The 26,124-nt window shown below is 38.7% G+C and overlaps 1 protein-coding gene and 1 long non-coding RNA gene across 13 annotated transcripts in view; one reads left to right on the forward strand and one right to left on the reverse strand.

Moving 5' to 3' along the window:
• Positions 1 to 13,798: 13,798 nt before the first annotated feature.
• Positions 13,799 to 26,124, reverse strand: part of LOC115434661 (uncharacterized) — a 25,549-nt gene continuing 13,223 nt past the window's right edge. Inside the window, exons 2-3 of the long non-coding RNA XR_003937573.1 lie at positions 17,518 to 17,523; positions 13,799 to 13,812 (exon numbers count right to left, since the gene is read on the reverse strand). This is a non-coding gene — a long non-coding RNA (uncharacterized LOC115434661). The remainder of the gene's footprint in view (positions 13,813 to 17,517; positions 17,524 to 26,124) is intronic.
• col13a1 (collagen, type XIII, alpha 1) overlaps positions 17,176 to 26,124 on the forward strand; it is a 228,620-nt gene continuing 219,671 nt past the window's right edge. For all 12 annotated transcript variants that reach the window (XM_030156714.1, XM_030156718.1, XM_030156720.1 and 9 more), the window contains exon 1: positions 17,176 to 17,835. In XM_030156714.1, coding sequence (XP_030012574.1) covers positions 17,533 to 17,835 — 303 coding nt within the window. In that variant the 5' untranslated portion in view covers positions 17,176 to 17,532. The remainder of the gene's footprint in view (positions 17,836 to 26,124) is intronic.

A 26,124-nucleotide genomic window follows, 5' to 3' on the forward strand; every position in this document is an offset into this window, starting at 1 on the left:
GCACACACAACACAGCACAGATCCACTCCCAGTTCATCAGAATAAGGCAACAGTTTGCGTTGCTACAAGTGGCAAACTCATCCAGTAGTGACTTCACAACTGCAATCTGTATTACAGCTGTTATAACATCGGGATGAGTCAGTTTTAATTTGAAAGAATCCCATGATTGCAATAAATGTACCTTTCATTTGAGGGGATCATTTTCAAAGTGTGTTTTTCAGCTCAGAGAATCACAAAGCCAGCTGGTCACACAGAGCCACGCTGTAATTAAAGGACTGGATCTCCCAGCGACTCGGGTTGATCGCTCGGCTGTAATAAACCTCAGGAGGAACATGGAGACGTCAGATGTGGCTGACAGTCAGAAGGACATCTCTCAGTCTGAATACAATTACAGCGCAAGACACAAGACAGGAAATTCTTTATTAGCTTTTTAAAAAGCCTTCTGTGGCGGCCCGAGACCATAAAGGAAACCACCCATGAGCTTTTTTATGAAGACGGTCACACGAGTAAGCCAAGCGACCGAGCTGTAGCGACAAAACGAACTTCAGAATTATTAAAGGTACCGAGCACCCTACAATTTCAGGGATTAATCAACATCCTGTCATGTGGAGGCCGACCACATAAAAACTGAGCGGCTGTAAATTTTAATTCTGCTTTTTAACGGTCAGTGGACGGAGATCAAACCTCTCATTGCAGACCATGAACACATGCTTAAACTATCAGCGAATTCTTACCCAGAAACACACGCATTAACAGTGACAAACAGTGACCTCCTCTGTTTTACTGCAGGAACGCGACACTCCCTCAGAGTGACATTAAGCATTTCACACATTTCAGATGGGGGCACATGAAACAGGATGCACTAAACCTTGATATTCATATTTTGGCCATCTGCTTATCACACTGTGATGTCATTTCCTGTTACTGGGTCCACTTACTGTCACTACTCTGTATCCAATCTGTATCCGAGTCCAGAAAATGTATCCTCTTGTCATTTTATCACTTTCTGTTTGATGATAAAGAGCAGAAGAGGTGGATGAAGTTGATAAATAAAGTTAGAAATCTGAGACAAATGAGAAAAAAAACAAAGTTTGGCATTAGTTAAGATTAGTGTGTTAGCTAGCTAACCTTCGTTCCCTTCGCACGTTTTAAACTGTACTATTTTTATCAAATACAACAAGAAAATACAAGAAATATATGCACAACCTTAAAAGCCACACAAAAAACTGAATGAAATGTGTTGTGAAGGTTAAAGTCACTATTTACTGTGACCTCTGACCCAATAACAAGAAGCAGCACAAACAACTGGAAACATCTGACATGTGTTGAATGAAACTTGGTATAAAACTTCAGAAAATTAATGTAATAGAACTCATATGGTTTAAACCAGGGGTGTCAAACTCATTTTAGTTCAGGGGCCGCATTCAGCTAAAGTTGATCTGAAGTGGGCCGGACCTGTAAAATTATAATATAATAATATATAAATAATGTCAACTCCAAACTTTCCTCTATGTTTTAGAGTGAAAAAAGTAAAATTACATTATGAAAATGTTTATATCTACAAACTATCCTCTCAAACAATGTGAATAACATGAACAAACTGAAAAAAATGTGTAATTTAAAGACATTTCAGGTTGTTCATATTTGTTCAGGTTATTCAGATATTTTTGCACTATTATACTTTGTTTTAGTGTAAATACAGGAAAACATTTACATTTACAAAGAGAAAACTTTGGAGTTGTGAGTATTTATAGGTTACTATGATCCACTTGAGATTGAATTGGTCTGAATGTGGAACTTGAACTAAAATGACTAACATCTTAGAGTAATTTTTGCATTTCACAAATTCATCCCAGGAGCCGGACTGGACCCTTCGGCGGGCCGGATTTGGGCCCCGGGCCGCATGTTTGACACCTGTGGTTTAAACTGAAGGGTTAAAGATCTGTTAAATGCAAAGGGAGGCAACAGTAAATACTAAGACTCTGGTTTATAGAAGCTGTTGTTTTTTCCCCTGAAAGTTTTGTTTCTACTTCTGTACATATTTCACATTTATCCAGATTGGATCTAAATACAGAGACTGAGAACATGTGTCGTCATAACTTTACTAAACCTACAAACTGAATGCTGGCCTCAGATTGTTGAACAGTACTGTACATCCACATTTAAAGTTTGGCCTTGATTTGTGTAACAGTGATAAGGTAGTTCAGTATATTCAACTTTCAGGCCACACTGGAAGACTGGATAAGTTGAGTTTACTGAAAAAATCTGAGGTAACCTGTTGGCTTAAAAAATTGAAGTAATGAGAACTTGAGTGTATTAAACTTAAATGCTTGATTTGAATGGAATTGCTATTTTAAGTCCAACACACTAAATGCCAAGTTAATTTAACTTCGAATCTGTTGCAATGCCAGTTGTTTTGTATAATCATTAGACTTAATATCATCAGTTCATTGGACTCAATTCCAAGTTGATATAAATTAAAATTTTTTGCAACATAAATGGCTTTGTATATTTATTCAACTTTATAAACTTGTGTGGTTGGAAGGTAAACAGGAAGTTAGCTCAATGTAACTTACCAGTAGAGGAAACATTATTAATTTGGTAGTGTATAAGGTTTGTATTGTTATAATACTGTCATGCATGAATAATAAATCCATTGTTGGGTTTATGGCTTTCACTCATGGTGCAGCTCTGCAAAAATACAAAAACAAACACAAGAAGGCCAATAAACATTACCATATACACATTCAGTCAAAAATGAACACTAACACCACAGCCCTGCTGAACCCCTGCACAGAAAAAGAACACATGTTCAACAGCATGCCCAATACCCACAATGCAATGCACAGATAAAAAGGTGTGGTCAGGACTAAAACTGAGTGATTTACATCCATTCAACTTCAACTGTTTTTGTACTTTCGACTATGTCTACAAATTAGTGGAATATACTGAACATTTTATAGTAATGGAATAAAACTGAAATCATGTAAGTCCATTGTAATTAAAGCATTTTAGTAAAAACAAAGTCCAGGCTGACAGTGCAGTAATATAAGTTAACCATAGTTAACCAAACAGTCTGCAGTGGATGAGACGGCTGCAGAGGCACCGAATGGAGTCCAGTCCTGTAGACCATGTTGATCCTGTGCTTTAAATGATCCGGGACTGGACGACTTCAAAGACCAGTGGAGCTGACCTGAACACTGTTATTTATTTAACATGTTGGTTAAATGACAGCAGCAGCAAACAGTTCAGAGAACAGGGCCTTTTGTTTAGACCCGATGAGCAGTCTGTTCCCTCTGAGGACCAGCGACCGGGATGAGAAGGAATTTACCTCCAGACCAGGGACGGCAAAAGGAGAAACCAAAGCGGATCACAGCAGCTCCAGGTCTAATGTAGGTCCTTCTAAATCTAAGTGACGTACCCTGGTCATTCATTCATATTTTACCATGGATTTCTTTAATGAATTACTATTTTTATTTCTTTTATAAACTGACTAAAATAAAATGCAGGATGCACCAAAAAAGGACTATAAGTACAGACTCCTGAAACTGCTCCTGATCTTAATAATCTGCTGTAAAAATGACGTCTAAGGCTAATGACATTCATTTTGTGTTGTTTATGTAATTATACTTTTTCTTTTTTTTTTTTTTTTTTTGTTCAGACAAGGTATAGTTTTTTTAGATGTTACCTGCTTGACAGTTTCGACTGTGACTCCAGTCTTCCTCAGAAGCGTCATCCGACATGCTGCTGATGTGTCATTTAGTCGAAACTTTCAAGCAGGTAACATCTAAACAACTAGAAAAGCACTCGGAGAGTGCAGACCTCCACCAAGGCAGGTGTCCCGTCCCCCCCACCCCCCACCCCCCCACACACACCTAAATTTAATCATTTGTTCCTTGTGCCAGTATCAACACTTCCCAAAATTTTCATCCAAATCCGTCCATAACTTTCTGAGTTACTTGCACACAGACAGACAGACAAACCAACGCCGGCAAAAACATAACCTCCTTGGCGGAGGTAACTATACCTTGTCTGAACAAAAGAAAAAAGAAAGAAAAAGAAAAAGTAAAATGATGTCTAGTTAAAGCTGAACAACATTACCTGCATGAAGCCATTTCATCTAAAACCTGCAGCAGACCTTATACTAAAACATTCGCCTCAGAAACTCCAAATGTTTGACTCAAGCCAGATGTTTCCCTCAGTGGGACTCCGCACATCACGACAAAGATGATTTCATTGATCATACAGCACTGTGCAAAAGTCTTAGGTCACCTACAGGTTTGTTATTTTTGCAGGGCTGAAATGAACATACACTACCAGTCAAAAGTTTGGACTCACCTGGTTTTTCTTCATTTTCATGACTGTTTACATTGTAGATTCTCACTGAAGGCATCAAAACAATGAATGAACACATTTGGAATTATGTAGTTTAAAAAAGTATGACATAATTCAAAGCATGTTTTATATTTTAGATTCTTTAAAATAGCCCCATTTTGCTTGTCTTACTGCTTTTGCACATTCTTGGCATTCTCAGTGAGCTTCATGAGGTAGTCACCTGAAATGGTTTCCAACAGTCTTGAAGGAGTTCCCAGTGATGCTGAGCACTGGTTGGCCGTCTGTGGTCCATCTCATGCCATTTAAATGAGGAGGTGAGTCCAAACTTCTGACTGGTAGTCTACATGTTTATTTCTCATTCTCTTTTCTTCAGATACAGTAAGAAAATACAGGAAATGTGTGCAAATATGGTCATCTATAATATAAAAGGGAATTGGACTCTGTGTGTCTCGGGCATCACACTAAATCTGTACAGAGCTGACTGCTGCAGTTTGTCATACATGTGTATTTTTGGTCAAGGAACAGACTAGCAAAAACGGCAAGTTGATAGGACCAATATTTTAGGAGATATTAGTAATTTTGGAATAGACTAGCCTCACAATCATGTTGCTATACTCAGAATCATAGAATCATCACTGAAGTGGGTTACCTAGCAACAGATAAACAATAGGGCCATGTTGCCAATTTGCCATGTCAAATTTCCTGTGCAGAAACAGACATGCCAGCTGAGAGGTTATTCAACTGAAAATTACTGTGGAATTTACCAAGGAAATAAAGAAAGGATTGGAATGAACTGGATCAGAGGATCTAGAACCCGGGGTTCCCCACGGGTCAGTAGTTTTATATCTAGTCTTAACTTGGACTGAGAGGAGAGAGCTGCACAAGGAAGGTGTGGATTCTCTCATTTTTTTCTCTATGATTAATTATAATTCATGTAGGTACAGTAAACTTACAAATAGGTCTAGAGAATTTGGGGGGGATTTGTCGGGGTCCTGTCTCCATTTATAGAGAGATTTCATTAGTGTATCAGGAATAGATGGTCCAGTCCAGGGGTGTCAAACTCAAACTCATTGTAGTTCAGGGGCCACATTCAGCTAAATTTGATCTAAAGTGGGCTGGACCAGTGAAATAATAACACAAAATATATAAATAATGTCATTTCCAAACTTTTCTCTATGTTTTCGAGAGAAAAAAGTACAATTACATTATTGAAATGTTTACATCTACAAACTATCCTTTCAAACAATGTGAATAACATGAACAATTTTAACACTATTATGCTTTAGTTTATCATTTACACATGTACATTATAACTTACAGATCACAGTGGATCTACAGATACACAAAACATTTAATAACAGGTGGAATATTATTAAAATTGCACTTGTCTTAAGACATTTCAGGTTGTACATATTTGTTCAGGATATTCAGATTTTTTATTTTATTTTTTTTCAAAATTATACTTTGTTTTAGTGTAAATACATGAAAACATTTACGTTTACAAAGAGAAAAATTTTGAGTATTTATAGGTTATTATGACCCACTTGAGATTGAATTAGTCTGAATGTGGAACCTGAACTAAAATAATTGTTGATATCTTAATGTAATTTTTACATTTCACAAATTCATCACAGGGGCCGGACTGGACCCTTTGGCGAGCCAGATTTGGCCCCTGTGCCGCATGTTTGACACCTGTGGTCCAGTCCCTTGTAACCAATAGTTCCTGGGGAGTAGAAAGTAGGGATAATCCTACTGTCTCCAGGAGGGTGTCTCGGTGGGTAATTGAAGAGGGCAAAGAGGAAGTAAAAGAGTTAATAAGGGTCATCAGGAGGGCATCATCCATTATAGGCAAGTGTAACCCACATCATATATTGGACAACATTAAGAAAGGGAACAGAAGAAAATAAACAAGAGAAGACACAGAGACTATCAACAACTTTGTTTTAGACGACAAGTGAAGTGTGAAAGGATAGTTTTACTCAATTTAGTTATTTCCCATGCAATTTCTGACCCCTAAACGTTACCTGGATTGAATGATGGGTTAGTTCAGCCAATCAGGAAAAGATGTGGACGGCAGTTAATCCCGCCCACCTGGGACGTTGTGTTGCACGAGGTGTGTGCACGCGCAGGAAGGCAGAGACGTTCGAGTTGGAGTTGAGCAGAGAAAAGTGCTTTTAACCGAGAGAAACGAAAGAAAATAAGGAGATATACACGGAACAGAGTGTACTGAAGGTGATTGACCTGTCAGCAGTGTTTGCCCTGGTTTAAGAGTTGTTAAGAGTAACTAAACGTGAGTCAGTCTATGGCGTAGCGGCAGCTCCGGTCGTTAGCAGCTGTTAGCTTTTAGCTCCTCTGCTAGTGGTATTCAGCTCAACCTTCGCCTGGTTTTTACGTCTGTGTGTGAAGAGCATCGTGGATTTTCATCTGTAACTCCCTCTAGGAATAAGGTGGTATAGTTCACCAAGTCTGTTTCATTGTAATTCCCTCGACAGTGGAAATGTATTTAAGTTCCTGTGGTCTTACTGGTTTACTTGTTGTCTAGAAACCCTGTGGTTTTACTGGGCGCCTCCGCCATTTTGTGCCTGTACTCGCCAAACACAGGAATCGGTGAGCATGATTATTTCTCTTTAAAGAAGAGATGTCATTTTGTTTTTGCACTTAGAAGAGTTCGTGATTTTACTGTAAAAATATTTCAGGTACAGCTGTTAAAAGGTATTTGCAAGGTTTAAATAATATGTTTATCATTGCGCTTGTATAAAATTTCAAAGCCTGACAGTGGCAGTGTGATCATATGATATTATATAATAAACAAACAAATATGGCACGGAAACATCTGAAATGCGGAAACGGCTGGAGGAATATGCATAGAGGGAAGGGAGCTCCTGCCGTTTCCGATCGTGTCTGTAGTAGCTGCCGCTGTCAGACAGCAGAGCGAACCGGTGTTTCCCACAATGCACATCGCGACAAAATTCCGAAGATGCTCGAGTTCCCTCTTGGCTCTGGATGTAAACATATGGTTTGTTTATGGTGGATGGCACTGTGAAATTGTTCACCGTAATGCAAGAGGTTCAGGTGAGTAATCACAGAAAGACTTACAGATTCGTGATACTTAGGCTATGACTGGGGTTTGACAGATTTGATGAAAAAGTGGTCATGAAAGTCTCCAGCACCTTTAATGGTTATAGGAGTTAACATGGTTGAATTCATATATCTGCTGTTAAAGGGCATGTATCAGAAAAAAAAATGTGATAAGCTTGTGTAGTATTGTGAATATTATTTTTGTTTTAAAATTCATGTTGCTACAGATTACATGATAACTATGAGCTAGACAGACTGTGGATAAAATAGAACTCATGAGAGTTCTCTGACCCTGTCTGCCGACAGGTCAGTTTTTTTTTGTTGGTTTCTGTCTTCGATTGGACCTTCCAGTGAAGTGATGGTGAGCCTTCCCACCTGGATCTAGAGGGAGATTGCCAGATACCCTGTGATCACTGGACAGGTTTTGCTACACTCTGCAGTGTGGTAGGACCAGTACCCACAACACCCTCACACACAGACCTGTTATACAGCCCCCCCCCCCCCCCCCCCCCCCCACACACACACACACACACACACACTCTGAACATCTCAGACTTTTAAGACCTTTTCTTCATTTGACTGATATTAATTTTTGACTTTTGGACTTCATAAGAAAAAATAATCTTCATCACCTGGAACTGTTAACTTATGGATGCTGTGTCGGATATCCTCCTTAGGCCCTTTTCCACTGCAGGAACTTTTGCAGGAACTTTGAGCATTACCCTGAACTTTGAAAAACTCCAGTGTGTTTCCATCTAAATTACCCTGGGTAAAAAAACTTTCCCTCGCCCCCAAACTTTTCCTGAAGAAGTTCCTGGTAGGGAGGTAGTACTTTTCAGATTAGCAGGAATTCTTAGGGGTGGGACTGTGTGCTGGAGAACACTGATTGGTGGACTACACTTGTAGCATTTCCGCATTCCGTTCACCCGCCACAATTTCATTAATTTTTTATTTTATATCCACAAGCTTTGTATTTTGGTAATTTGGAAAATGGACCAAAAGAGAAACTACGACAAGTGGATGGATGACAAGATCCAGGCTCTTTTGAACGTTTTTGTGGAGGAGGAAATTCAGAAGGACTTTGAATCACAGACGAAACGATCAAGGTTTGAGTAAAATCAGCCAACAAGCTGTCAGAGCCAAATGTAAGACATGCCTAAAGAAATACGAGAAAAGCCAAAGAAATTTATACAGGATTATAAGAAACTAAAGGACCACAAATTTCGCAGTGGATCCGACTGCCGAACAAACCAATGGTATGTATATTGCAGACATATTCACTGTTTAGTTCATTCTATGCTGTAGTCAGTGGCACATCAGCTGTTTAGTCAAAAGTCTGGTTAACCTAATGCTAATGCTAACTGGTCAACAGTCTGACGTTAAACCTAAATCAGATAACTGGATATATTTGTGTTGTTGCTGTGAGCTGAACTCTAATTTATTCTTTATGTATTGTGATTTCCACCTGAAATGGACCGAACGGACTCACTTCTTTTTCCAAACCCGGGTTTGTTTGTGTGCTCATCCATCGTCTCCTGCTGTTTGCTACGGCCCAGGTAAGACATTTCACATGTCACATCATACTAGCACAGGGGTCAGCAACCCTGGTCCTCAAGAGCCACAATCTTGCATGTTTTAGATGTATCCCTCTTCCAACACACCTGATTCAAATGATAAGCCTATCATCAAGCTCTGCCTGATAACGACCGTCAGGTGTGCTAGAAGAGGGAAACATCTAAAACGGGTAGATAGTGGCTCTCGAGGACCAGGGTTGCTGACCCCTGTACTAGTAGGAATCTTTCATCATGTGTTCTGTTATTCATTTTTGCATTTTTATTACTTTTCATGTTGGAAAGCGAGAAAGAGACCAGGACCATGGAGTTCCAGACCAGCTGTCCTGGACCAGCTGGTCCACGCACTGGTCCAGAAGCCTGAACTTTTCACAGATGTTAATTTCCCTTTTAATCTCAAGGAACCTTGTTTTTTTTTTTTTTTTTTTTTTTTTTTGGACCTTTTGTTTTGTTTCAATTTTTAATCAAAAAAATTTCTAACCTAATATTGTCTGTTCATTTACAAGGCATCAAAATATAAGTAGAATATTAGTACTTAAAAAAAAAACTTAATATGCAGTTGAATTAAATGCAGGCATTTCAGTAAATCTGTCTGACTTTAGGGTTGAACTTTTACTATATCTATAAAACAAAAGAAATTAAAAAGAACCATCTATCACACGTAAAGTTAGATATGATTTAGTTAAAGGAATGAGAAGTTGAAAATGCATGTTCTACCATTTTTAAATAGAAATTAAGGATATGTAATGATGGTTAACTTCATTTAAAATGTATTCCAGATGGATTAAGTGATTCGGTAACCAGCAAAACGTTAAACTCAAATCGTCCACTTACAGTACTGTGTCATTTTATCGTGCTAGAGCTTAGTTTCTGAATGTACATGAACTGTACTGCAGTTTTTTTTTACTGCTCCCCCCATACATCATCAGCCTGATTTGAATAAATTACCCTGAACGTTGGGTGTGATGGAAACACAATTACCAGGAATTCTTTTACCCAAATAAGTTCCTGGTAATAAAGTTCCTGGGATTTTGGTGGAAAAGAGCCTCTTGAGTGAATGGAGTTTAAAATTTGAACTGGTGTTATTTAATTTTTTTGTGGTTTACTGTGAACTGCAGAATTGGATCAGAATAACTTGAATCTGAGGTTGAAACAGGTACTTCAGTTTATACTCATGACAGGAATTGATCCCGCACCACCCGCTTCAAAGCCAGTTGTTTTAACCTCTGAGCCATCCAGCCGCTTAGTCACAGCTCAGTAGTATTACCTGTGGACCTATTCGCTGATTCATTCCGGGATGTGACGTTTACTCCTGTGGGTGGTGCCAAGGCTCTCCTATCTGTTGTATTAGAGGGGGTCTACTGTGCACACAGCATTTATAATACGAGTATATTAGACAGAGAGCCTCGGGTGCAGACTTTTGCCCCAAACAGGAGATGTGACTAGACTGTTCACTGTACAACCATAAACATGTTTAAACTCCACTTGACTGTAGATTATACATGGTACTCACTAGGGCTGAGTAAAAAAAATCTATTTAATCGATTTTGGATCAATTTCTTTTTAATTTTGCATTATCGATTAATGGTGGATGACATCGATTATTCAGAGCAGGCCCACAAGTAAATGACCTGGAAACCACCGACGCGGAAGTGCAGCTAGCTCTGTCTCGCAAGCCCCTTGGAGATGGGGTGTTTTGGTCGTGCTCGCGACAGTTCTGGCACGGGAGGAATGCAGAGGTAGGGTGGGGAAAATCCCTCCTTGGGAGGTCCTCCCAGCCACAAACTGGAACCCGCAGTGCGGAGGAACTGGCTGGCGGAGGTGAGTCACGGAAGCCAGTCGTTATAGAAATATTAACTTCGATCACCTGTGGCTGAGGGCGGAGTTAGAGGAATAGTGAAGCGGAAATCACGAAGCTCCACCCACCCTCCCCATCTAGTGAGTTTCTTGTACCAAGGGCCCAACATGATTCTGTTTCGGGAGGGGGGGCAAATTGGTGGCAGTGCTCCAGGGTGATGATGACAATGACGAAGAAGTCTGTTCTGAGCCACTGTTTGTGTCCTGTTCATTATTTCAGAGCAGATTCATCTATTTACTGCTGAAATGTCATGTTTATTTCCTTTCTGATATCAATATTGATTCTGTGTTGCATGGCTGCAGTAGTCAATAATCACATTACAACTCAAAATTGTGCTTTGGTATCACTAAATGAATCTGAATCAGTCAATTAATACTGAATCGAATCGCAATTAATTGATTCAGAACCTTATGAATCGAAATCGATTTAGGAAATTGGCCATGATACGCAGCCTTAGTACTCATGGCCTGGATCATGTATAGCTCATTTATTTAAATAATGAGGTTTTTGTAAAATTATATTAGGTGATTCCTATCATCTTCTTCTTCATGTGCGCCCTAACGCCCTCTATTGACGAGCCACCACTGCATGTGCCCTTAAATGACAATAGTTATCTATCACACTTCCAAGGAGCTCAACATCTGGCGTCTCATGTGCGCCCCCCTGTGCTTTGACTCCCTCTACTCCCCTTGTTGTTGCAGCTGTAGTTTTGGGGTCCAGCTGATGTCTCTCCTCTACATCCAGAGCCTGAGTAGCCAGTTTTGCAGCACTAGACAGATCTTTGATGACTTGCTGTCATGCTTGTCTTCAGATGCCCATGTCCTTATGTTACTTGGTGGTTGATTCGCCCACAAAGCCTCTACAGCCGACCTCAACTGGGCAGACTCTGTCTTTACAGCCCTGTTGCTCAGCATCAGCTGGCAGCTTGGTGCACTTGAGGCTTTTCCGTTGATAATCCTCTTCTACCGCATCCTCCCCGGGTACAGTTAGCTCCACAACACAGGGAGTGAGAAGACAGACCAGACCACATGCTTTGGTCCTCCTCAGATTTGGTGTAGTGATCTCAGCTTGAACGTAGAGTCACTGGTTTAGGGCACTGATAACCTCCTGTCTTGTATCCTTCCTGTCTGCTCACTGTGTGGCCTGATGGAATGGCTTGAAGCACCATGCTGACGCTGAACATTACTGTAGCTGTGGGATGGGAGGAGAACAAAGACAGGGTCATGACTGATGGGTAAACTTTTTTACAGTGTCTATATCTGTTTTTGTTTGGTGGTGTTTTGCATAATTTCACACATATCCCAAGGGCCACATTAAGCTGCTCTCACTGACAGTATGTTGTATGATGAATGGTGGATGTGTTTGTTGCTTATATTGTATTCTATTTATGATTCAATTGGAGACTGTTAAACTGAATTCTCCATTACGGGATGAATGAATAAACTCCATTTGTCCATTTTTCCCCTCTTCATCTGCCTTTTATTTCTGTCATATCTAGTGCCACCTTCCTGTGTTCCAGTGCATGTTTGCATTGCTGTGAAAGTGGAAGGTGCTGTGAACTCTGACCCAGCAGCTCTCCCTGGGAGGGAGAGGCTGATTAAAGGTTTATGTTGGCAGCGTGCAGCCTACATTACATCATATGTATTTGTGTAGTGTGGTGAGATAAGCAGCTCGTAAAAACTGAGGCCTGGTAAACACACAGGAATATGGACTTCAAAAGTGACTGTTAATGATCAGGGGCTGAGCGCACGAGTGCCGATAAAGCCACAGGACTCACCTGTAACTACTTTCCCAGGAAGAGTATTACTCTGAAATTCTTCCAGTACTCAGTAAAGGACAGAAACACAAAGATACAAACCACAGAATGTTTAGTGTTAGCTTTGGGCTAAACGGTGTTAGCATTTCACTCATATCTGACTAAAAAAAGTGTGTGAACTTCATAGTGTATTTAGGAGCACGTGTAAATGAAAAGTAACTACATTGAGTCTAAATAGGCTCTTATTCTTTTTTTCTTTACAGCATGCCCATTTACATGACTATAAAAATCCGATAACTGGGAGTAATCCAATAATTGCTGTAATTAGATGCGCCGTGTTTACAGGCACTTCAGAAATGCGATATTCGAAAAACTCCGGTTTACATGTTTCGGTCTCTTATTTGATTTATTTCAGAGTACATATGTGTGTTATGACATAAGACGAACACTTCCTGTCATTTTCAAAACATCCGGTCTTGTCTTGTTGCCCATGGTAACGCCTACGGTGTCAGCATTAGCTGTCCTAATGTGGGAGGAGCCAATAAGACTACAAAACAGATCACATGTTGCTGCTATCCTTCATTTCATTTCATTGTTTACCTTTTTCCTTAGGCTCACGTCGCTGCAAAAAATGTCTGTTTATACAGATTTTTTTTACACATGCGCAGATGTAAAAAAACAAAATAAATCAGATTAATGATCGGCATATTGATGTGAATGTAAACAGGCTCAATGACACTGTCAATGAGATCATTGTTGTTGTTTGTCTCAGGTCTACAGAAGACACTCAGTAGAGGCCAGCTGATGCCCTGTGCACACATACAGTCTGCAGATGCTTTTCTAAACAGGTACTCTCTCCCTCTGTTTTGCATCTGTTCACACGTCCCTCATTTGACAAAATATGCCTGTACACACTAAAACACAAAAACAAATACAAACCCTCAAACAAACCATTGTTTGTACAGAAGCAGATGCTTTAGTCATAAAGTTTTCCAGCAACAACAAGCTATAAACTGAAATGAACTTAAAAGAGTTGGAGGTTTTGAAGTGTATTCTTTGCATTGTATTCAGATTGTATATATATACAGCCTCCCAAATGTATTGATGGTGACCATGATCTATATGAATGCATATATACTGAGTTACTATGCACACACCACAACCAAAAAATAATTGTTTCCCATCAGGATTTAACTCAGCAAACAGTTCAGATCCTTCCATTGGATAATTACTGCAGTGATTAATATGTTTCAGCTGCAACAAGTATTTGAACCCTTTAACTCAGTGTTTCTCAACCTTTTTTGAACAAACGCCACTTTTCATCATCATGAGCCTCCTACCACCGCCACCCCCCCTCCGTGAAATACATTTATCGATTGGGGGGGGGGGGGGGTAGCAATCCATAACACGATGAGCGGGGGGTGGGACAAATAAATTCGTCATTGACATAACATGCTGTGCTGCTTGATATTAATACTTATATAGACTAACGCCCCCCATTTCAGTCTCAGTTCCACCCTCTCTCCTTTCTCATTCCAAACACCCCCCAACAGTGTCCCAGCACTACCCCTGTTGAGAAACATTGCTTTAACTGATACAGTAGCTTCTCATTTCTTCAACAACCATCACTTTGATAGAAGCACAAGGTTGGATTCTGTTTTAATGGATAAAGGTCATGTGGTCCGATGAGTCCAGACTGACCCTGTTCCACAGTGATGGAGGCATCAGGGTGAGAGAAGAGGTCAATGAAGTGATTACCCATCATGCCTAGTGCCTATGCTACAAGCCTGTGGGATCAGTGTTATGATCTGGGGTCACTTCAGTTGGTCAGGTCGAGGTTAAGTGTCTAAACAATGACAGAAATAAGTGGTATGACATTGCATAAGCTTTTTAGTGAAAGCTAAAGGCTAAATAAGGATAAGGGTAGATTTTAGAGTGTGGGACTTTTTTTCTGGCCAGGCTGCGTATCATAGATGGGTCCGTGTTCATCATAAATAACAACAGAAAAACAAGAATTGGGATGTAATGCAATGGCTTTGTCATTTCCCTGTCCAAATGAATACACGAACATAAAGAAAAATGCCCTGAAAACTTTCTGTATTTGTGTTAAAAGTACATTAAAGTGATGCTGTGTGACCTGTCCTTCATTGGAATGAAAATAACACAACACTCACTCATCAACCCTCTAAATCAGGGCTGTCAAACTCATTTTAGTTCAGGTTCCACATTCAGCCCAACATCATCTGCAGTGGGCCGAACCAGTAAAATAAGAAGTGAAAAAACTAAATTACATCTTGAAAATGTTTACATCTACAAAGTTTCCTTAAAAATGTGAACAATGTGAACAACATGAACAACCAACAAACAAATTGCAACCATTAATACAGACGTACTGAGATCTATTGCTAGTGTAATTTTGTAACCATTTAAAAGCGGTTCCATGAAAACCATACTTATGTAATTTAGAAAGTACATTGCACATTGGTGCAACTAAATAGATTTTTTCAACCTTAATTGGAGTACTTAAGTGCACTTACTGGTCATTTGTCCACTCATGGTGTACTTTGGTCATTTCTTTCCTGTTTTAGGTCAGAGTGAATGTCACCGTTTGCTTCCCTGCTGTCCTCTCCCTTACCTTACCACACCTCATCACTACCATCAGATCCACCTGTTGCTAACAGGTGTTTTTATTTGTTCTTCAGGTTAGAGCAGTGGTTCTTAACCTTGTTGGAGGTACTGAACCCCACCAGTTTCATATGCGCATTCACCGAACCCTTCTTTATTAAAAAATAAAATGTGATTTTTTTCAAATTCAAGACACAGGTATATGTTTTACTGGTGCACAAAATGAACCGTGCATTAACATCACTGTGTTCAAAGAACAAAACCGATACAGTGCATGAACTTACAACAAATCACATACCTTTTCACAAAGACGTGACCTTTTTTAATACTACCACACTGAAATGGTTTTAATTTTTACCTTATGTATTTCAATAATGAACTTATTGTATTTATGCTATTTATCATTTTTAACATTTTAACACACACCCATCACCCAATTTCCATCGGGCTACAATAATAATATTTACTGCAAATCAGTGTGACTGACGGCTTTAGTGTAATACGATTTCTCCATCCGCGACGGTGCGACGGTCATCGCATGATTGTAACTGACCAGTGCGGTGACCGAAAAATGTAAACAAACGCTACACATGGCTGCCTCCGTGGTTAACAGGAAGTAGCAAAAGTCATAACAACGATGTGGAAAATAATTCATCGTCAGACGAGTGGAAGAGATTATAAACACTTCCGGATTGTGTTGTAGTGCTATAAGCAACAACGATACACCGCGTATATTGGATGTCAATCAGAGAAAGAGTCTCCGAAGCTGTTTGTTTACATACACGGACCTAGCCTGACACACACAGCCGACTAATAAGTCGAATGTGTGTCTTGACCTCCGCCGAACCCCTGAGACTGACTCACTGAACCCCTAGGGTTCGATCGAACCCAGGTTAAGAACCACTGGGTTAGAGCATGTGTCAGGTGGAACTAATGTTTTAGTGTTGTTGCACCCTGGACTCATTTTATGGACGTACACCAAACCAATCTACTGCCATGGTGATCTGTCACTAAACAAAGAGTTTAGGTTTGGACCGTGGACAAGGACTGGGCTGGAAAAGACACATGAGACATGTCGAGTTTTTTTTGCTGAACATATTAAAGACCCAGTGCTACTTTGGTGTCAGTTCCCAAATGTTTTTTTTTCTCTATATTTAACCTTTCTGAAGTGATTCATCACTAATTATTGTAATATTATCTTATGTTTTGCATTTTTTTGGGTGAAAAATTAGTATTTTCCTATATTTAATTCACTGATCATGTAAATGTTCACAAAATGAATTCCATTTTTAAAAAAAGCAAAATATCACTCCTTTAATAGAAGTATGTGGAATTTTACCAGTATTCTGTCTGTTATTGAATGTTTGTGTATTTGTAGATCCACTGTGATCTGTAAGTTGTGATGCACATGTATAAATGATAAACTAAGGCATAATATTGTTAAAATTGCTTATTTTTCTTAAGAATTTTCAGGGTGTTTGTATTTGTTCATGTTATGTTCAACCACAGTTCATAGATGTAAACATTTTCATTATAGAATCTTAGTTTTTTCACTCAAAAACAGAGGAAACTTTGGAGTTGACATAATTCATAAGTTCTTATCCTATTATTTGTTATTTTACTGGTCCGGCCCACTTTAGATCATATTAGGCTGTATGTGACCCCTGAACTAACATGAGTTTGACCCCCCTGGCCTAAAGGTCCAGTGCACCTTGTACAGACTTCCCAGAATCTCCCAGGTTTGCTCAGAAGTCGGGGCTGTGTTGTGTTGTCGGGAGCTCTTCATACACTGAGCACTCATCCACTATGTGACTGTGCGTCTTGGCTTTACGCACCTAAAAATACCCCCTCGCCAAGTGCGCGGATCAAAGGGGGCAGCACCGCGGCCCGCGGAGCCCGCCCCGGCATTTAACCTAAAGCCGCTCGGAGGAGGAGCCGCAGTGTGAGCAAAGGGCCCGCGGCATCCGGAGCTGAGCAGAGCAGAGCACACAGCAGACCGGGAGGAGAGGGGCCGGCTCGGGTTTCGCAGACGCGCACTGACGGCGGAGCTGCGGCTGCGGGGAGCGCACAGGAATAGAGTCCCGTTCCGTGAATCAGCAACATCACTCACTGACTGATGTTCAGCAGCGCCATGTGTGGCTGTCTACCGTCCATCTAGAGTGGGATCTGAGGGCGCAAAGTTTGGAGACTGAGCGGAAAAAGAAAGAAGAAGTTTCTGCAAAAGAGAGAAAGTTGTGCGCTCGTGCGGATTTGAGTTCACCTGATGACAACAAGGCTTTCCCAGAGGAGATAACTGTAGGCTTTTAAAAATGGAACAGAATCACAAGTTTGGAGTTAGTGGGACACCGGGTCCGGAGCAGAGGACACCTGAAGCCTCCAAGGAGCCGCGGTGGAGGAACTGGAGAGAGGTGTCCGGGCTGACGCTTTGCATCGCGTTGTGCGCACTGTGCGTTGGAGTTTGTATCGTTGTTTTTGCGCGGACGTCGGAGCTGCAGTCCCGGATTGGAAGTCTGGAGCAGCAGCAGCGGGACGCGCAGATTTCCGCGTGGATGTTGTCCCTGGAGCAGGTGGAGCCCCTGATCATGGGACGGCTGGACCAGATTCTGGACGAGGTGAGCGTTTTGATTCGCATTTTGTCGCCAAGTTCCTCCTGAGTGGTTGGATTTAGGACTCACTAATGATCTGTGTTGAAAGAGGGGAGGACAGGTCCGGTCCGAGTGCACAGACGGACCTGTTTGTGTCCCCGTGGAACACAAACCACAGCTCCAACACCACAGAGTTAATGAGAAAAGGGCACATTTAGCCCCTTAACTCAGGGGTTCCCAAAGTGGGGTATGCGTACCCCCAGGGGTACTGGAAATGTTTTGGGAAAAATACATTAAAGAAGTCATCATGAACTAAATACAGAACAAATAATGAGAAGTAATGCTAAAATGTAAAACACAAATACATTCATTTAATAGATTTATTGTCAATCATGTTGAAGCTTTGGTAACATTTGAAGAACAGTTCTATTTTATATTCAAAATGGGTTTATTTGAGTAGTTAAGTAATTATTTTTTGTTGATGAAAGGTTCATGTATTAATTAATGACCAATTTATTTTATTTTTCTTATCAATGAAAGAGGGCACTTTTCAGTTTATATTTTGCACAAAATTTACTTTAAAACTTTTTTTTATATATATATTACAGTTAAAAATATGTTGTTTGTTTACAAAGCTTTGAAAATATTAACAGACACCTTTGGCACAGGAGCACAATTTGCCTAATTTTATTTAAAATGTTTTCCAATCATAAATGCTCAAGTGAGAGTTGGGGGTATTTGGCTAAACACATATAGAAGTAAAGTATTTCAGGGGGTACTCCACTGTAAAAAGTTTGGGAACCACTGATTTAACCCATGAAGACCCAGTGCTACTTTTGTGTCAGTTCCAAAATGTACTTTTCTCTATATTTAACCTTTTCTTAAGTGATTTATCACCATTTATTGTAATATTACCCCCTTTATGTTGTGTTTTTTCAGTGTAAATCAGGTATTTTTCCATATTTAATTGTAATTCTGTTTTTTTTTATATTTATTTCACAGATCATGTTTATAAAAGCTCAGATTAAAGTTGAGGGCTATATCAGAAACAGTAAACTGAAGAAAAAGTGACTTTTTCAGTCAAATCTGTCATTAACTGGTCATAAACCCAGTGTGTCCGTCCACTGTCATTGATCCAACTCCATGGGTTTTACTGATGAATCAATGTTGTAGAAGATGACGGTGTTTCCATGGTAACTACGGAGCCTCTGAACGTCCACATGGGTCATATCTGATGACCATGAAAAGATGAAGAACTGTATTTTACCTGAATTATTTCAAAGTATTGATGGGTTTAGAAGGTCAGAAGTTATTAAACATTTCTGATCAGTAAATGCTTCTGGTTGCCAGTGGCTGTTTGGGTCTGTATGGGTTAATTCGAGACATGAGTGATCTAAAGTTTGGGCATGAAATATGTTGGGTGCCATTAAATGATCTTTGAAGGTGATTTTTTCTTATTTAGATTATTCGATGGGGTATAATGGGCCAAAAATCACTCATGTGACTTATGTGGTAAACAAGGCTTTTTGGGCACACAACGAGAGCTTTGAGTGACACCTTTAACACACTTTTACCTTTAAAACCCCTCTAGTACTTTTTAATACGTTATGCAAAAATTAAGATTTGTGTTAATAAGAAATGCCTATTACACCATCATTAATGGGCTTATTAACAGGGATTTAAGGACAGAAGTTCAAGAGATATCGTTATAGTCCTGTGTGTTATGGAGAAAGAGTTAGTGCTGACCCTTTTAATGGAGCTTTCCAGGAAAATTATCTCATTTCTGACTTTAGTTCATGTATGGACTGATCAAACTGTACAATACTAAGTGTTGCACTGAGATTAAGTGTGGGTTGAAAAATGACTTTTCATTATACAAGCATTTAATAACTTTTTTTTATAATGATTTCCAAGCAAATTATTCATTTCTCTCATTTATCATCAACTAACTGTTGCTTTCAGTCGTATTCTCACTATAGATTGAATTTCTTAGTTTATTCTTGGTTTGTTCAGTGAAATATCAGAAAATTGTGCAAAATGCAACACAATTTGCACAAATGTCTTGCTCACAAGTCAAAGATTTTCAGTTGATTGTCTCAGAGAATGAAGGTGAAGAAAACCAGAAAGTGGAATTGCAGATTTAAAAAAAAAAAAAAAAAAAAATCTGCCCTCCCTTAACCCTTTCATGCATGAATTATGAAAAAAGTATCTAGATTGTTTTTTAGATTTATTTTATTGCTCAAAATTTGACTAAAGTTGAAATGCATTTTGATTTTTTTTTTTTTTTTGGTTTTATAAAGAAAATATTTAACCTCCTGAGACTGGGGAAGTACAAGTTTTGGCTTCTTTAATTACATAATTGTCCATTTTGGAAACATCATGATGCAACAGTTTTTTCAAATGCATTTTTATTTTAGTTTTATGGAATGTCCTTTGCGGTGGCTAAAGCTGTGAGACTCTTGCCCATAAACGTGGACAGTAAACCCATGTGTGGGTCTGAGGAGGTTAACTTTAGCACATCACAGATCAGTCCATGTTCTTAAACTAAGATGATCCTTGTTTTTAGTGTATTGCTGAGGGTCTGTAGAGACTGCCCCCATGTGGTTTGGAGAATATTGCCTTTAGAACTCTTTGGAAAGTGAGTTAAACTGTGTCTACAAATGTGGACATCATGTAGTGAAAGGGTTAAAATCACTTTGAGTATGTTTTATCCATCATCGACATAGTTGCAGAGTAGTTTAAGAGTCAACAGCTACTTGATCAGTTGAAGGAGCGGTTCTTAAAATCATTTCAAAAAGTGAGGCTGCAACTACTCTGGTCATTGATGATTGTGTTCTTGATCGATCAAATAATTCCTCCAGCTCTGTTTATTTTGATAAATAGCTCAAACTATACCTTTCTTTCAGGGAACTATGTAAGTAAACAGTTAAGTGGTGTTGTGTCAAAAATTAATTAAATAACAAAATAACTTTAGCACCAACTTGTGTTTCCAAATGGACCTTTGACGCATTGATATATTGACATATGCAGACTCTTCTTTTGGCCCTGGTCCATGAATTGGGTGTATCGTGTGTGTCGGTGGTGAGATAAACTGGAGGTGTGTTTCACATCTGTTGGCCCTGCAGACCCCACTCTGCCCTCTCATTGACCACTTCCACAGCTACACTAACAAGCTCTTCAGAGTGATTGAAGTCCCACGGGGCCTCTGTTTTCCCCTTCCTCCTCCTTCTCCTCCTCCTCCTCCGTTTGCTTTGGACTAACTTTTATCACCCCTCCTCCTCCACCTCCTCCTCCTCTTCCAACCCCCCCTCCTCCCCTTTCACTGGGACCACAATAATGCTTTTACCACAAGGACTGATGGGAAAATCGGTGCTGATGGAGGAACTGCACTGAAAGCTTTAAACGGAGAGTTTAGGGACAATATCTGATATAAAATCTGTCGGGATTATGGCTAGGGGTGTTAGAAAATATCGGTTCTGCAACATATCGCGATATTTCCTTTCATGATACTGTATCGATATATAAAAGTACTGTATCGATATTTTTTAGGTATTTATTCAAACGCAGATATAGTTCATTTTTGTTTTTCTTTTTTGTTTATATTTTATTTATTATTATTTAACACTGTTATGTTAAATAAAGGTTATTTGAAGCATCCTAAAAGCACTTTTTACTGTCAGAGAGGCAAATGTTAGTTTCTTTGTTGGGACAAAAATATGATGTCAGTTCTGAACTAATAGAATATGAACATTTGAGCAGGATCTTAAACTGTAATGTCTGTAAAATATAATTTAAGTTTTAACAGAGGAAAATTTTATGATATAGCATCAGATCCTGTTGTGATCAAATAAAAATGTATTCGTGCAGATTTCTGCTGTAATTCAATTCTTCAAGGAAATAATCATTTTAAAAAAAGAAATAAACAAAATATTACCTTTTTAAGAGTATCATGATATATCGTGATATATCGTATCATGATCCTAGCATTGTGATTTGTATCTTATCGCCAGATTCTTGTCGATATACATCCCTAATTACGACCAAATCACCAAACCTGAACCGTTTTTCAGCATTAACCCATAAAGACCCAGTGCTCTTTTTTGACACTTCAAATCGGGTATTTTTCTGTATTTAATTCCCTGATCATGTAGATGATTAGAAAAGCTCAGATTAAATTTGAGGGTTATTATATCATAATTGCGGAGCCCCTTTGGTGACATGTGAGGAAACAAATAATGTGTGGCTACAAGATAAGTAACGCTAATTGTTAAACGCTACATATGCACAAATCTCTGAAATCTTGAAGTTTGCAAATCCAATTACAGTTTCTTTTCGATCGCTGTTACTTCCACAACGTTCGTGGTCATGCAGCAACCAGATTACGCACAGTATCTGATTAGTCCATGTGATGCACTTTTCCACCAATGGAAACATTTCTTCAAAACAATTCCGATTAGCCTCTAATTTGATCCACCCGTGGCTTAGAACAATATCTTGTATCTGGCACAAATTGTCCACATCCACTGTGGAATGTGGACTCTGGACATTTACATTTAACGTTGAAAATCCCATTTACCACACATTTTTCATTATAACTCAACAAATATTGATTGGAATTGAATCTAATTTGACATAGACATGACTGATGCCAAGCTTAAAGTTTTTCTGCTGTATGGAACAACCTGGAAACTTTTGAATTTAAAAAGAAAAAGTCGATCCACACATGCACACCGTTCGGGGTGCTTGACGGAGGTTTGTGTTCTCTGAACACTTTTTTTTTTTTTTTTAAACTTTGTTAATAGAACATTTCATTTGACAAGTATAACATTTATAATTTCAAGTAATGTATTCATGATACACAGATTGACACTGGACATGATAAACAAACAGAACCCAAGGAAAAAAGGAGAAAAAAAAAGCAATACAAACCAGACAGTCAAGACAGTGCATTCTGATACCGTTAAAGGAGGAAAGAAAATAAATAAATAAACAAAACAGGTCAATAACAATTTAACACATAAAATGTGTTTTCAGAGTTCCAGGCCAGGCAACATATTTACGCAGTGTAAAAGAGGCTCCCATATTTTGTAAAATGTATTGATAGGATGTTGGGTTTTTATGGGTTAAGTAAACATTGTCACTTCAGGTACTGGGATCTGTCTTCATTATAGAGCCCTCCTCACACCTTCCAGCCTGTTTGCATCCACTTGTTCACTAATCTTTAAATGCAGACCCTTTTGTTTCTCTGTGGAGCCTGAGGCATGTTTGCGTCAAACACATAATTCTCTTTCTCAGCTCTGATTGGACAGTCAGTATTTTCTCACAGGGGTCCTGTAATGGCACACAACAAATTAGCACTTGATGAAAAAAAACACCAATAGTTAAACATTTAGTAACTGCTGAACCTCTAATGCTATTTATGTGTCAAAATCTCAGGATAAGTGAACTTTTTCAGCTTCTCAGCAGGGTCTTTGGCCTTCCATTGATTTGCCAGTGTGACCCACATAGTGTCTTTTCATCTGAGCCAAATGGTCATAACTGTAAAAGTGAACTCCTCCCACCCCAATCTGCCGCTCCACCCATCTGTCCCAGTCAAATGTGCAAAATATAGATGTGCAGGTTAGGGCAATGTAGCCTTAAATACACTGATGAATAAAATGTAACATTTGATATTGATAATTTGTCATGATAAATGCAACGTCATTTTCTTTCAGTTACACCAGGGGTGTCAAACATGGCCTGCCTCATAATTTTAATGAAAACACTTTTATGACATGAAAAGATTCCGACTTTAACTTCATTTAAGTATGGCATTAGTGTTGTTAAATTATGATTTTTTTTTTTAAACTACGACTTTATTCTCAAAATATTATGGCTTTATTCTTGAAATATTACTACTTTTTTCTCATAAAATTATGACTTTTTTTTGTGTTAACCTTTACTCTCACAAAATTACGAGTTTTATCTTGATATTTTACGACTTTATTTTCCTAGTGACAAGTGTTTTTTTGGCTCTAATACGTACAAAACAGTAAAATAAATCATGAAAATGTTTACATTTACACATTATCCTTTCACAAAAAAAGGTTAAAAACCTGAAAATCAGAAATTTCTTAAGAAAAATAAGTGCTTTGCCCTTGGCGTAACCCAATAAAGCATAAAAAGAAAAAAATGACGTAAAATAGTATCATGATAATCATCACGACTGAGAAAATAATTGTATCGTTCTGGAGTTCTTTATTTTTTATTATCACCTAAATAATTCAATGTCTCGTGTACTGACTATACTTTACTCGTGTGTAAGTTGTTTTTTTTCTTTTTGTTGCGTGTTTTACACTCTTTTCCTTTCATGTCACTTTTGTCTTATAAACATGTGCTTTGACTCATTATTATCATACCATTTTAACCATATTACACAGACACACAATATAAAAATGATGTCATGATAATTAGTTCCCAGCCCTTGTCCAGGCTCGTTTGTCCGTAACATCAACTGCTTTTGCAAATTTGTCAGTTTTTGTCTGTGTAGTGTAACAGTTGTCCCTAATTCAGATCAGACTTCAGGATTTTTCTATTGGTTAAAGAATTAAAGAAGACAACTGGCATAAAAATCTTAAATTTACAACAGTTTGGATTATGAAGAACATTTAATTAATGCTATGTTACACTATAAACTTTGCTGAGGACCAGTCTACAAACCGTTGGAAGATGAAAAAATATGAGTTATACAAAATAATATGTTTACACATTTCATATGTATTAAACACACATTACGTCCTAACTGACAATGATGTAATAATTTGGGTTTGACTGTGAAATGAAATCTGAGTTTTGTTCCATTAGTGCATAGACAATGGAACCATAACTGGAGATCATGAATGTTCCCCCTCTTGTGAACATTACAACATACTTCTTCAAGCTCCACATTTAACACCTTTAAAACTGCTCAGAGTTCAGATACTTAACTCAAACTAGAGCAGTGTGACTTATCAGTCTGTAAAAAGGCCCGGAATTAATGTAATGGCTGAGACGTCCAATCAAATCAGGAGTTTACTTCTCAAATCTCTTCATTTGAAGGATTAGAGTCCTTAGAGTCTAAAAATAATCCAGGTCTGACCTCTCCATTTATTTTAGGTCCTCATTGTTTGTCCAAACCAGCTGTTGGGAACCCCTTTCTCCTGAGGGTTCATTTACATCAGACAGTGTTAAGATCAACACCAGCAGTCGATCTGCTCAGAGCTCAACACTTAAAGGGGAACAAATAGGAGAGAGGTAGAAGAGGATCACAGATGGAGCAGGTCTTTTAAAACTACAACATGTTGTCTGATGGAGCCAAAAAGAAAAAAAGCCCAGCATTGTGAGCCCAGTGAACAGGATGAGCTCCTCCCAGGGTTCACATGAAGACGATCTGTGCTGATCTGGACCTCCTTCATGGGCTCCAATCATGACCATTGCTCTAGTTCTAGAACTTCTTCATGGAGTCCAGTGAAGAAGACCATTGTAGCTCTGGAGTTCGGCTGTAGAACCCATCAAGGTTATTATTGTTCATGAAAACAACAACTACACAAAATAACATGTGAATACCCTGAACAAATATGACCAACCTGAAATGTCTTTTAAAAAAAGTTAAATTTCATCAAAATAATAGATTCAGTGTGATCCATGAGTTGTGTTGATAATAAGATGAGACATAATATTCTTTAAATTGCACTTATTTTTCTTAACAAATGTCCAGTTGTATATAGTTTTCGAGGTTATTCCTATTTTCATAGTGCAGTTGGACTTTTTTGCACACATAAACAAAGTGAAAAATTTGTATTAAGTGTGTAAAAGTTCTGATGCCTTTTATTTTACTGGTGTGACCCGCTTGAGATCCCATTGTGCTGTATGTGGCCCCTGGACTAAAATGAGTAAAGCAGTATTTTAATACAAATGCAAGATACTTGTACTGTACTTGAGTATTTCCATTTTTTTTTTTTTTTTTTTTTTACAGCTTCATACATACATGCACGACAACTCAAAGGCAAATATCAGACTTTTTACTCCGATTTTCTGACAGCTTGTTACGACGTGAAACATATTTACGAAGAACACCAGAGGCAAGAGTATAATTCAAAAGAACATATTTTCAGCATTTACAGCATATTTTCAGCATTTACAGCATTAGATTTATTTTGTTTCGTTCTTTGTCAGTTTACTTCTTTGTTGAAACCAAGTTGTTTTTAATGAGGCAGAATCAAACCCCATTAAAAACCCTGTGCCCAAAGTAACAAGAAAAGACCAGAGTGGGCCGGCACAAATAAACATAAGGTTATT

This window comes from Sphaeramia orbicularis, chromosome 15, assembly GCF_902148855.1.
Source record: "Sphaeramia orbicularis chromosome 15, fSphaOr1.1, whole genome shotgun sequence".
Lineage (NCBI taxonomy): Eukaryota > Metazoa > Chordata > Actinopteri > Kurtiformes > Apogonidae > Sphaeramia > Sphaeramia orbicularis.